Genomic DNA, 13,769 nt, shown 5'->3' on the forward strand with positions numbered 1-13,769 from the left:
TTTCTAATCAGGTGACATTTGTGGATGCATGGTCGCATAATAACACTTAAGTTGGCGCATAACCTGCAGGCAACAAATGGTATTTAATGCTATAGTTTCCTTTCCTATGAATATAAAAGCACGAGGTGTGTACACTACAGCCTCTGATGGGTGTGTTCACTTTATCAAATACATCTTTTAATGCGTCATTTCATTAAACTGATGGGATAATGAATATGCTTTACGGGTGCCTCATACTGCAGTAAATACAAAACAACCATAAATCGCCTAAAACAGCATCAGCGTGCCTGCCAAAACACCTTTGTGGGCCGAAGGAAAACCACTTTGTGGGAGGAAGCCCACCCAGACCGTGCAACGGCGCGCATAGGAGGAACACCGACCTCTTTCAAAGGCCAGGCCGACGACAGACCGTCGATTTAAGCTGCTGAGCGTACCTGGCACGGCTTCAGGCGAGACCCGACGCCGCCTAATGAGCCCGACAGCAAATTGATGGGCACCCGCAGCTGGGGGCGCTCATTTTTCATTCGCGACCAATGACACGCAAAGTGACCTCGTTCGTCACCTGTTTCTGGTTAAGTTTATGACAGGTAGTTAATAAGCTTTCAAAGGGAACACCGTGATCGGAGATGCGGCTAATTCGCCGTTGCTTACCTGTGTTTGTCTTGCTGTTGCAATAGGCGGTCTGGAATTTTTCCAGCGTGAATCTTGGCAAGTGAAGGCCGTCGTCAATTTGCACGGGATCGCCTTGTTTCCACACAAATATCAGGTCATCTGTCTTCCACGCATCTGCCAACGAGCCAACAGCGGCACCATGGAACAGATCTCAAGCACCGGTGCGAGAAATCTCTCGCAGGCCCGGGAAGACAGCTCGGTATTTCTGGATCAAGGGGCGCTGCCGAGCAATATTAGTGACAAGGCATATTGGACGGCGACGAATTAGACGCACACCTACGCAGACGCGTGGTTTGCATGGGCAGCCCAGGGCGCCCCATGACTGTCTTTTTCGCCGACCACCTGAGACCTCCGGACTCCAATCCTCCAGCCCTAAACCAAAGCCAGTCCACCAGGGCTCCTTTGAGAAGAGAATTCGACGCAAAGCCGCGACGTTCCTATCTGCTCCAACACGACCAGACAGCCGAGCTGTCACAGTTAGTTTCCGGATGTGCAGATTGGCAGATCTGTCCCCGATCGAGGCCGCCATTTCTAGCGCCGGCCGGCCCCGACTGGCGGGGAGCTCCGCGCGTCCCGGCCGCCCGGACAACTCACAGCTGGCCATTTTGAGCGAGCAGGTCTGCTTGTCCAGCGGGTACAGCTTCAGGTCCATCGGACACGAGAGCGTCAGCGATATCCTGAAGCAGAGGGAGACGGTGTCACCGACAGCGGTGGCCGACACGACTGCGGGCGCCAGCGTTCCGCTACGTTTTAAGCTGTTCATAAGCGCTGGAGCGGTACGGTGCGGGTCGTCAGCGAGTTATAACATACTCCGACCGGTCCGGGGGATTATGTCAACAGTAAAGCAGCCTACCGTTGCGTCCTATCGACAGCGCCCTTTGTTCGTTTTCATTTCGAACAGTGACGTACTCTTCACGTTTTGGTCGCGGAAATTTAGCGTGTCATATAAACAGGACACTCATCTTGCCATCCCTTATCCCACTGCACTATGACGTACGGACAGGATGACAGTATTGTTGTACAGCGCAGACGTCATTTTATCTTAATTTACGTACGTAGTTGATTGGCACCACCCTATGCCTTTTCCTTTAACACGGCACGCTGCCCGAATACTTCTCAATGCTTATGTTCGGTGGAATCCGTCTATGTGGATGTCCTGCACGGAGTACACCTCCATACGTTCGGATATTCGGCGCCTGCCTCATTCCATCCCACTGCACTCTCAGCGCTTCTGCCAACCGTTCCCGACGGATTTCTGCGGTGTCGGAGGCCGGACCCCGGGGCCGCACCGCGTCACGGATAAAAGGCTCACATCCAAGGCCACGGGTCACGGCACCCAGGGTCACGGCGCCCCGGGCCGCACCGGGTCACGGGTAAAAGGCTCACATCCGAGGCCACGGGTCACGGCACCCGGGGTCACGGCGCCCGGGACCGCACCGGGTCACGGGTAAAAGGCTCACATCCGAGGCCACGGGTCACGGCACCCGGGGTCACGGCGCCCGGGACCGCTCCGGGCGGCGGCGGCAGCTCCGCGCCGGCTCCGCTGCGGTGCGGACCGCGTGACCTCAGGGCCGCCGTCGTCGAATCTCCAGCCTCTGATGGGGAGGGAGGGGCCGCCGGGCCGTGTTGGCAGCCGCGATGACGCTGAGGGGGAGTGGAGGGGAGTGGCCGCGGCGGGGTCTGGCAACATAATGCCCAGGGTGCCGGGGGGGGGGGGGGGAGGGAGGGCACCCCGCCTGCGGATCGGCATCACGACGGCTGCCATGGAAGACGCGCCGTCGCGTTCGCACTCGGAGACACTGCGTGAGCACCCTACACTTGTTACTCTAATGCCATGCTTTATATCACTCAGCGATGAAAAACAGATACGTGCAACCCGATACCGACGCGCCGCCTTCGCCACTTATCCGATTTACCCCATGGGCAGTAACCGGTACAGCTTGCACTACAAGATGATCATTTAGACTTCTCGCAGATAGGTCCTGATAAGTACCAGCAGTTGTGTAAGACAATATTTCATTATTTACGGCAAATGAGTATCACACAAAGAAGTTGCACCGAAAATCTCTTTGAAGTCAATTTTTCCATGCATCGCCACGGATTTATAAAAATCTCTAATAACAAGACGAGTGAACCGCGTTTCGTTTCCCTTGTTTCGCGCCTACGGTTCAGAACAGAGTTAAGTGCGAGCAAGAGCGCCAAGTGGAGTTTGAAGCCGAAAGTGTCATATGTATCATATATATCATATGTATCAAGTATAATAAAGAATCATATCGTTTCATGAATGGTATCGTATGCTTCGGGACATCGGGAGACTCCAGCTAACGGGCATCATGTATTTCACATAGGTAAAATTCACCGTCCTTGAATCTCATTTGACAGACAAGTATCGAACAATCTGGCCAATGCGTGGCAGGTATGCGAGTTAGTTACTCAGCAGCTGCACTGCTGTGGCTAGTCCTTGGCGGCTTATCGGCAGCTACCTTCGCCAGCCGCGCTGAAACAGTGGCGGCCCCGTGGCGGCAATGGCCGGCAACTTAAAATATTGTGGCGAAAATGGCTCGTTCAACTGGGAGCGCTTCGCAGGGAAGATAAGCCCGGGATATTTGGGACAAACTGTGCTTATCAAAGACTGTCATCTCAGGGCCCTCATTGCGAAGCATGTGGTCAGATTACTGATGAAGTGCAGGCAATACCTGACAGTGTACCCAGTAAGGCACTACATAGTGTGCTATTCAAAGGCAAGAAACGAATACCGCTGGCCAATGACGCGCTGCCACAGGCCATGCAAAGGAGGTGAGGGTGGGGATGGGGCCGAGGTCAACTGACTGACCCCGGAAGGAGTGGCGCGTTAGAGACATATTCGTATTTCTGCGCTTCAGCCTAAACAACACCATTTGCATGCATTTTATTCCCTGAAACCACGTCGGGCTTTCCGCTTCATGGCCTGTTTACTTCTCCGGCCTTTTAGCCCGACAGAATTGATAGCGGCCCGTTCTGTGATGTAAATGCACAGCGCAGCGATGCGGCAGCCGTGTACTGTCTTGCAAGCGAGCAAGAGGTCATCAACGAGGTCATCAGCGAGCTGCTCAGCGCTGGGGCGATGGGGACGATTTTTCAAGGCGTCAGAACAGACAGTCTGCTGCAGGCCAGCGACGGAACTACGACGCGATCCAGCCTGCTGCAACCAAACTTACACTGACAGGCCTATCAGAGCTGTTCGAACGCCGCGGTCCAGATCAGACGGGGCCGCCTGAATTCATCATTCGCTGACCATGTTCCAAGATGGGGCACGTTACATAAGCACCGCGAATCGATCGGACCGCAATCCAGCACACATCTAGTGCCTGGCAGCGGGATCTGAATTGCCGCGTTGTACGGGCCAGAGGGGCTACCCTGGCCGGGCTTGAGCTGCTCCTGCCGCCTGTGGCACACGCTGCACCGAGCCCGCCTGCCAGACGGACAGCACACAAAGGAACCTGTCGTTCGCCAGTCTGGACGGCCGTTGTGTGTGGTGGCACGTCCAGGGTGCGGGAGAGAATGCACGTAATCGGTCGACGCGTGGCTGCGTTTCATCGCCGCGGTCGTGATGTGCGCGAGCGCGCTGTTACAGGAAGCATTTAAAGAAAAGGGCATGTAGATACGAACATTTAGTCAGCCAAAGTCAAGCGACCGCAGGAGCACTTCTCGGAAGACACAGAAAAGATAACCCCGGCCATTGACAAAAATCTTCAAACTTTTACCAAGCCGGCCATGATAAGCCGCTCGATGCTCAACTCCGGTCAGAAACAAACTCGCGATGTAGCTGGAAACGCCAATTTCTGTAAACGGAAGCAATTTCGTCTGTGGTTAGGGGTTACTCTGTCTCGACGAGTCGACAGTAAGTTGGCGCATCGTCGATTTGCGACACAATTCGTGGCCCTGATAAACAAGGGTTTTCTTACTTACTCCAGGCAACATACACATCCAGCAAAAGGCTGCCCATCATCTCCAGTAAAATTGCTATGCATTCGGGGAAAAGTAAGAATTGCGGTTTCAGTGGAACAATCATGGTTTGTGCGGTCGGAAATCTCTCTTGATCATGACAGATGGCAGGAATGTAAAACAAAGGCTTTTCAAGTCACGTAAAGGAACGATAAATTTATGATCTGGAGGTGTCCGTCACTTTTCGGCTTTCAACGGCAAGGTCGATCCAAAAGGGGATACAAAATCCCGCCCAATTTCTACCTTCGTGATACTGTTTCCTCGTGTTTTTGCTCTTGTTGGCATTCCACACCCGAAGTTTCTCGAGCCCGAGCCCTTGCCCCAGCGCCATGCGTCGCACCCCGTCTATCCTGTCACCACGCCAGTCTCCAGCCGCTGCTGAGCTCGCTCACCATCGGCTGAGCCCGATTCAGCGGGTGTTCAGCCGACCGGCCGTCGCTCCACACAGCCGACACACACTAATTTCCAGGAGGGTGCTCCTCCGGATAGCACAGATTGCGGTCCATCAGCGGTCAACACCGCGGAAGAAGCGCGGACGACTGGCAGCGGCTGGTGGATCGGGAGGTGTTTGGAAAGGCGTCTCACCCAGTTCGCGTGGGCGCCCGCTGGAGCGAGAGCACCAACCCCCTGTGGGGCTGCAGGTCACCGGGGGTCACCGCAGGGGTCACCGCAGTCCAACGACACGGACCGCAGATGACAGAGACACTCACGGAGTTACCGTGACCCGGCAGGCCGTTGTCCCGGGTTCAACTCTTATCTATGAGCAGACATGCGCATTTTTCTAAACAATATTCCACCCTAATGTAATGACAGCAACGCCGAATCATTTTGAATTCGGCCGACGCAATGGATTCTGTGTCAATTCAGTGACTATATCACGCCATCCAATTCCTTCAGTTGATTGAGGGGGAGGGGGAGGGGGAGGGGGAGGGGGGAGGGGCCGCATGACCATTTGCAGTCGGCGCGCCGTAAACCACCGAGCCAAGTTAATCAAGGTTAGTCAAAGAAACGAATAAAATGTCAACCCAAATTCAAGGGGCCCAAAATATGACTTTCAGAGATGCCAAGATAGCCACTTGATATTATATATATATATATATATATATATATATATATATATATATGTATATTTATAGGCATATATATGTACAGATATGTAGCCATACAAATATAGATAAGATCGGCTCTGATGCACCTCAAAAAGACAACAACAAAAAACACTGAACACAACTCTATGACGTATGTCGTAAATCTTTAATGTCCACAACTTACTGGACGTAGATGCTAACACAGTTTTAAAGAAAACTCACTGAGCATCTGAAACAACTAAATGGGCTGTTTGTACGCTTCTTTTGTCCTGCCAAGACAGCATTATCAATTTTTTATCTTTCATCTGTGGGTAAGCGGGTATATTTTGCTCTGGTGAAAATGAATGCTTTTAGAACGACGCTTAAAAATATAATGTATTGGGGAAATGCATGCCAATTAGATTTTCCGCACGCAGTATGCTCCGACCTCAACGTTCACGGCTAACTGAACAAACAAACCACATTTCCAGAACTTGATTGCATTATGGCTTAGACACCAAGCCGCCCATTCGGGACTTCCTGTAACTAGATCACTCATAGGCAAAATAGCAAGAGAAAGACTGCCATCATTTCGTGATCAGCGAATAAAAACACCTGCTTCCCAGCGGTCGTTCGTGAACCCAAGTCGTAAGGCGCTTCCTCGAACATCCGCCGGCTGGCGCATTTCCGACGCGCTACGTTTCAATAACAGCCATACGTATCTTGGCGAGCTGCTCGGCATGCAGCGCCGGTCAGCGAAGCTGGCACAAACGGCGTACGTGGACTGCCTTCTGACGGCGCGCCGAGAGCGCCCCGCCCGGAAAGAAAGACGACGTGGAGGAACTGCAGGCCAACACCGCGCACCACCGCGCTGCCGCAGTAGCGGGCGGTGAGGGACAGCCGGGGACAGCCGGTGGCCGGGTGGCTCCGCCGGAACAGACAACGCACTTCCGACCCCCCGACCCCACCCGCTGACCCGCTGACCCGCTGGCCCGCGGCTCTCGCGTCGGTCCTCCCCCACCCGCAGCGTCAGTCCGCCCCGGCCAAGCCAGGGAGCTTTCCATAGAGAGCAGCCAATTTGTAAATGGCCGGCTATTCTCGTGGAGGTGGCGGGGGCGCGGCGGCGGCGCGGGAAGTGGGGCGTTCCTGGCCCCACCTCGACGCCATCCGTCAGCGGCGCCTCTGGCCGCGGCCGGCGCCACCGCTCGCTGCCTGCCCACCAGACGGATGGCCGCTGTCGCTCATCGCGACGAAACAGACTTCTCATCATGCGACGCCGGCCGAGCTGAGCCGAAAAACGGCTCGCCTTATGGATGGTCGGCAGCGCGGACGGGCCATCGGCCGGGCGCCGGACGCCGCGGCCGCGCCAAGGCACGCCCCCGAGAAGGCCGAGCAGAGGACGGGGTCGGCGGCGATCTGAGGGTGCCGAGCAGAGGACGGGGTCGGCCGGCGATCTAAGGACGCCGAGCAGAGGACGGGGTCGGCCGGCGATCTGAGGGTGCCGAGCAGAGGACGGGGGTCGGCCGGCGATCTAAGGATGCCGAGCAGAGGACGGGGTCGGCCGGCGATCTAAGGACGCCGAGCAGAGGACGGGATCGGTCGGCGGTCTGAGGATGCCGAGCAGAGGACGGGGCCGGCCGGCGATCTAAGGACGCCGAGCAGAGGACGGGGTCGGGGATCTGAGGGTGCCGAGTAGAGGACGGGGTCGGTCGGGGGTCTGAGGATGCCGAGCAGAGGACGGGGTCGGTCGGCGGTCTGAGGATGCCGAGCAGAGGACGGGGTCGGTCGGAGGTCTGAGGGTGCCGAGTAGAGGACGGGGTCGGTCGGCGGTCTGAGGTTGCCGAGCAGAGGACGGGGTCGGTCGGCGGTCTGAGGATGCCGAGCAGAGGACGGGGTCGGTCGGCGGTCTGAGGATGCCGAGCAGAGGACGGGGTCGCCAGGCGATCTGAGCGACCTGAGCAGAGGATGGACGTGAGATAGTGGTCTAAGAGGGCCGGGCAGACGGCAGGAGTCAGATGACGGTGTGAAGACAATGGGCAGAAAATGGAGGTCAGCCGACATCGCGACCCGCACCGCATTCTCAGCGCAGCTGGTCACGATGAACAGCGCAAACCTGAGGGAGGTTTGGGGCTTGTATGCTAGCTAAAACACGAAGCATTTCGCGTTGGTTTCAGTTGTGCGTTCGATACGTACGCTCGTCAAGCCGTACGTACGATACAACACGTAATTACGGCTTCTGTGCACAAAAGCCTTTTCAGCACTCCGCCATGCATGACTGAAAGCGCTAGGTAGGTCAGTACCATCCATGCATTTCTAAAGGCTCAATATTGTCTATTTTAATCAGTTGAGGAAAAGAGGAAAACCTGTCCTGATGTACTACAGCTGAAGAAAATGTGTTAGATAATGTCTAACGCCTGAGCCTATATCTCCCGTACTGCCGCATGGTAGCGTGAGCAAGATGTTCAAGCCTTTTGGGCGCATGAACTAGGTGTGTACCAGAAAACTTACATGTAAACAGTAGACGTTACACAAAACTGCTCACTTGTCCCATACTAATCCTTCATGAGATATTCCTGAAATCCGGTGTCGCTTTCTAGTTGCGCGACAAATCTAAATATGTCAAACAGATGGTGCGAAATTACCAATGGCGAGCCATGCAGGGTATATGCTCATCAGCCAGCCTGGCATCGGCCTGCCTGTGGTTGCGAAACCCTCCCTTGACCTATGATGAAGCATTGAGGAACCATGAGACACCGACCTTGGTCCGCAGTGGCTTTTGGTTTGAAAGAACAATGTAGTGTGTTGCCCAGTTCCCATCGACCTCAATAGAGAAGAAACAACACCAAACATCAGACGACAGTTTTCGACCGTTCAAGGCGATTTAAGCCTTTCGGACATCACCAAAATGAGCTGCAGAAGATCAGACAAGTAGCGTCAAAACACCCCTTTCCGAGCTTGGAGGGCACCCGTGGTCCAGAGGAGGATAATCCATCACTCGGCCGTGGCCACGCGGGACAGGACTGCACCGGTGCAGAAGGCTAATGACCGCCAGACGCTGTTTGAGACGCGCTCCGGTCGTCCCGCCAGTTTTTCAGCGCGCGCAATCGACCGGACGAGCTCTCGAATGAAAACAAGATACGGGAAGACGTTGGATCATTAGGGACGATATATTTCAAGAAACCGGGGCTTCGCGTCAGTCAAGAGAAAACAACGGCGAAATAAACGAGCGAACTCCCGCCGAGTCGCCCGCAGGAGCGCTGCGGAGGCTCTGGCTTTGGGCGGTTCGAGCTCTGGGATGGCTTCGATTCTGGACTGACTCTGGCTATGAAGTGGTTGTGACTGTGTTTCTAGGCGGCGGTAGCTCCAGGCCTCCAGGGCAGGGCTGACTCTGGCACTACGTGGCCTGGTTACGGAGCGGCTCTGGATCTGGCGCAGTTCTGACTCTGAGACGGTTCTCGCTCTGGCTCCGGGGTGGATCTAGATCTGGGACGGCTCTAACTTCGTTATCGAGCGTCTCTGGCCCTGGAAAGAAAGGTCTGAGGCGGCTCTGGCTCTATTTCTTGGGTGGTTCTGGTCCTGGAGAGACCCCGAATCTGGGGATCTCGGCTTTGGTTTCTGAATCTGGGTTTTGGTTCTGGCGCTGCACGGATCTGCCCCCGGGGCGGATTTGGCTCTGGACGGCTCTGGCCCTGGTTTTGGTATGACTCTGACTATGGTGTGGCTCTGGCTCTGGTTCTGGGACGGCTCTGGCCCTGGAGAGGCTACGGGTCTGGAGCGGGTCCGACTCTGGCCCTGGAGAGGCTCTGGCTCCGGTTCTGGGACGGCTCTGGCCCTGGAGAGGCTCCGGGTCTGGAGCGGGTCCGACTCTGGCCCTGGAGAGGCTCTGGCTCCGGTTCTGGGACGGCTCTGGTCCTGGAGAGGCTCCGGGTCTGGAGCGGGTCCGACTCTGGCCCTGGAGAGGGTCTGGCTCCGGTTCTGGGACGGCTCTGGTCCTGGAGAGGCTCCGGGTCTGGAGCGGGTCCGACTCTGGCCCTGAAGAGGCTCTGGCTCCGGTTCTGGCACAGCTCTGGATATGGGCAGCTCTGGCCCTGGTTCTGAGTAGCTCTGGCTCTGGTTCTGGGCAGCTCTGGATATGGGCAGCTCTAGCTCTGGTTCTGGGCAGCTCTGAGTCTGGCCCTGGAGTGTTTCTGGTTCCGATGCAACGAACGAGTTCCCCTCAGTCGGATGGGTTCAGCACACATCGCAGGACATCATCCATCCCTCACCATCGCCGCTGCGGACTTGTTATGTTACGCGCTCGCTATCGTCGGCGCTCTGACATCGCCATCCGCGTTTTTACCTACACCCGTGCGCCCAACGCAACACAAACTGAGAGATGCGCCGATATACGATGGTGGCGTGTGCCGACACAAACGTGAACAGGAGGCTTGCTATTGCCGCTGCCTGAATCGTCAGCACAGTATGCCCAGCACTCGAGCTACAAATGCTTCCACTTCCCTCTCCATTCCACCTGATCCCGATTCACCTGAAAAGAAATCTGTGCTCGTCAGGAATTGGAGAGCGCGGACATTTGGACGGTGGAGAGCGAGGACGTGCTGTGGGGTAGCAGCGCGAGCGCTCTGGGGCGCGCGGCCCAAACAGAGCAAATGAAAGCTCGATGGCGATGTTTGCTCATATATTACGTTAGATTTCTAAGCGCTAAAGGGCAGGCTGTGACTTGTGGAACATGTGGAATTAATATTTATGCATTTTTGACATAAATGTCTGTTTACAAAGGAAGTTGGTCGGTGCAATCGTTATCAGCGCAGAAAGTAAGGCAAAAATCGTGCCGGCATCGAGGTCAAATACGATGCCTTTCAAGAGTTGTAGTTTCCAGCCGAAATATCCGGCCATCTTTGTCAGAAGTGAAAAGCACCTATATTTTCCAGCTGAAGTATGCATAGCATGACACAAGTATGTGGAGGGCCATTCAACCAGCAGTTTCCGCAGGACTTCATCACCATCCGTCATCAGTTGTGCGTCTCCCCGGCCTGCTCAGTGACCATCTGAACGAGACCTGGTCTGTCCCAGTGGTAGATCTATTTGTGCAAGCGATAAGTCATGGCAACAGGCGCTTTGGTCGACACCAGAAACAAAGTAAGCGGTATGAGAACAACGGCTTCAGTCGCTACGGTGCCAATGGGGGGAGAGCGGGGAGGGGGGGGGCAGAGATGAGCACCATGGGTATCCTTGAATGATTGCATGGACGCTAGCGGCAGCGACGGTGCCATTACATCGGCGTTCTCGCCCCGACACATCGGTTCTCCGCCTGCCCTCAGACCACCAGCTTGAACCCGCTTGAAATCATCGTTTTAAACCACAGGTGTCAAACCCCGTTAAGATGGAACACCCTGGTAAGAGACGCGACACAACTACGACACACCCCCTGTCAAACCACCTGATACGATGGTACACCCTGATGACAGACGTGAAACATTGCCTAAGCCAAATGAACCGCTGCTTGGAGCCACCGTGTACCCGCTACATTTCAAATGAAGAATTTGTGTCCATCGAATAAGTATCGGCAGTTCAGCTGGTCGAAATGTGTGTAACTTTTGATGTGCTTGCGTCATCTTTCTTTTTTCTGTTTTCTCCTAACACTTAAATATTTCTGCTGAGTTTAGACCCTGTGGGAGGCCGCTATCATAAAGTGGTACCATCATTATGGCACCACTCCGGGTCATAACGTTATCGTACAGTCAGCTAAGCAGCTGTAAATGTGGCAATCTTCATAAAGCTCTGCATGTGTCGAAACTGAAAAGGCATTTTTGAAAATAACAATTTTCGTTTCGTTTCAAAAACACGAATAGAGCAACTTTTTAGTAGACTCAACCTCTTTAATAAAATCCCGCGCCGACATCGCAGGGATTTTAACGATTTCGGAAGGTGGTTTTGGTGCTGAACACCATACGCCTAATTAATATTCCTAGGCAATAGGAGGGATTAAAGCAGCGCGGGGCTGCCATCGCCCAGCAGGACATCCATCGTCGCTGGTATTGTGTTCTAATCCGGGGCTGCTCATCTCATCATGACGCCGTACCGGAGCGCGCCGGCACAAAAGGCACGCCCACGACACGGAAGATACATTACTGGCCTGGCCGCGACACGGCCGCGACGCGGCGGCGTCCGACCGGCGCGGCGTCACGACCGAGCGCCGGCCGGCGAGGTCGCAGGTCACCGTCGCCGCGTCGATTCCGACGAGACGCCCGCGCACGGTCGGCGCTAAATAGATATTTATTCACTGCCTTCCGGCAGGCAGATCCTCAGCGTGTGACGCGCGTCGGAAATGCCCGCAGATCAATAGCGCGGCAGGCCGGGGTTGGGCGGCGGCCAACAGGGCGGCGCGCGCGGCCACAATTGCGGCGCGCTGTGCGTGCATCGCGGCACGCCGACGCTGCGTCCGCAGCCGACTCGACGCCGGCCCACTGCGCCAGATTAAAGGAAACGTATGCAGATTAAGTTCTCGACGGAATAAGGCTCGTTCAGCGAGCCGACGCGTCGGCCCGGAGGCGGCGGATGTCAACAGGAGAGGGGAGACCGAACCAACCATCGAGCGAAGATGAGCGGGGACGGAACGCGACCCCGGGGATATACAACGGGCTGAGCATTTCAACTTCCGCTTTGTTTCTCCCCAGAACGTTGGGTTGTACCCTCATGATAGTTGGTGTTCGGCATCGAGCCCTGGTGACGCTCCTGTTTACGCTGCCAGCCGCTGGGAACGTCAGCAGCTCAGTCATAAGGGGCCAGCCAGTCGCCAGACGCATCAGCATCAGCGTCGCCGCCCACACTTCACGCGCTCCCGTCCCTTAGGTCTTCACCTCGGCACAGCCCTGGAGCACCTCTGGAGCACCATGTGGAGCACAGTTCTGGAACACGGTTCTGGAGCACCATCTGGAACAGAATTCTGGAGCGCCTCTGGAACACCATCTAAAGCACAGTTGTGGAACACCATCTGGATCACAGATCTGGAGCACCATCTGGGGCACAGTTCTGGAGCACCTCTGGAGCACCACCATCTGTAGCACAGTTCTAGAGCACCTAATTTCCTCCGCAACTGTTGAGCGTCCGCCAGTCGGCCGCTCATGGCGGCTCTAATGAGACGCGGCGCCGGCGGCTGACGGCGGCCGGCCCTCTCGCGGCCCGCGCCCGGCCACCTGATGTGATGTCCGGCCGCCACGTGGCGGCGCCGCTGCCGCCCGGCGCCGTCCTTATTTCCGGCCGCGGCCGTCGCCGAGCCCGATGGGCCGTCATCCGCCGCCGGGCGCGGAGATGGGGCGGAGGTCGGCGCACGGCCGGGCACGCTCCCCCTCAGCGCGTTGGATCGGACGGCGCCGGCACCGCGCGCCTGGCCCAGTCCACGGCCGCCGGCGCGCGGCTCCGCCTCGCCGATTCGCCGCGCAGATTCATCAATGCATGTGTTGCAAAAGTGCTCAGGGTTATGATAAGAACAAGCCCGGAGAAATGGTGAAGTGGCTGCGTAGATGCATGTTGTGCGCCGACGCATCCGCATGCGAGCTGCGCTTACAAGTGAGACACCCGGGACGGGCCGGCAGTTGGTGAGATATCATTGGTTTTGTAGTGATCTGCTGGAACGGGACGTGAGTTGCTGAGTCGGATGCACAGATGGCATCAATCCCCTTCCGCTTAGCGTACAACAGCATCAAAATCATGGTGGCCTGGCCTACGGCACGTAAAATCGTAATGAGCGGAAACAGGCGGACGGATTATCTTGAAAGATGCCAGGAGCGGGCGACTACTGGCATCAGTGCACTCCAATCCTGCTAATCAGCAAGTTGGAGCAAGGGCTGTTACATATAGCTAATTGACGCACGTAAGGAACGTTTCAAATGACTGTCGTACCCAATGCATAGCCAATTCAAGCAGTGCTTGAGGGGCTGCAGTAATTGGATCGTCTATATCTGGTCAGTACTGGTTATCTAAAATAGGTCACAGCGATGACCGAAATGGTTGACTTGTCACGGAGAGGTCGAGAGAGGTCGATCTTGC

The 13,769-nt window shown here is 55.8% G+C and overlaps 1 protein-coding gene across 1 annotated transcript in view; it reads right to left on the reverse strand.

Moving 5' to 3' along the window:
- The window catches only part of LOC119093036 (glutamate-gated chloride channel), a 34,820-nt gene extending 22,203 nt beyond the window's left edge, over positions 1 to 12,617 (reverse strand). The window contains exons 1-3 of the mRNA XM_037215928.1: positions 12,581 to 12,617; positions 1,267 to 1,349; positions 652 to 786 (exon numbers count right to left, since the gene is read on the reverse strand). Coding sequence (XP_037071823.1) covers positions 652 to 786; positions 1,267 to 1,349; positions 12,581 to 12,615 — 253 coding nt within the window. The 5' untranslated portion in view covers positions 12,616 to 12,617. The remainder of the gene's footprint in view (positions 1 to 651; positions 787 to 1,266; positions 1,350 to 12,580) is intronic.
- Positions 12,618 to 13,769: the final 1,152 nt, after the last annotated feature.

This window comes from Pollicipes pollicipes, unplaced genomic scaffold (assembly GCF_011947565.3).
Source record: "Pollicipes pollicipes isolate AB1234 unplaced genomic scaffold, Ppol_2.1 Scaffold_3890;HRSCAF=4567_pilon_pilon_pilon, whole genome shotgun sequence".
NCBI classification, from domain to species: domain Eukaryota; kingdom Metazoa; phylum Arthropoda; class Thecostraca; order Pollicipedomorpha; family Pollicipedidae; genus Pollicipes; species Pollicipes pollicipes.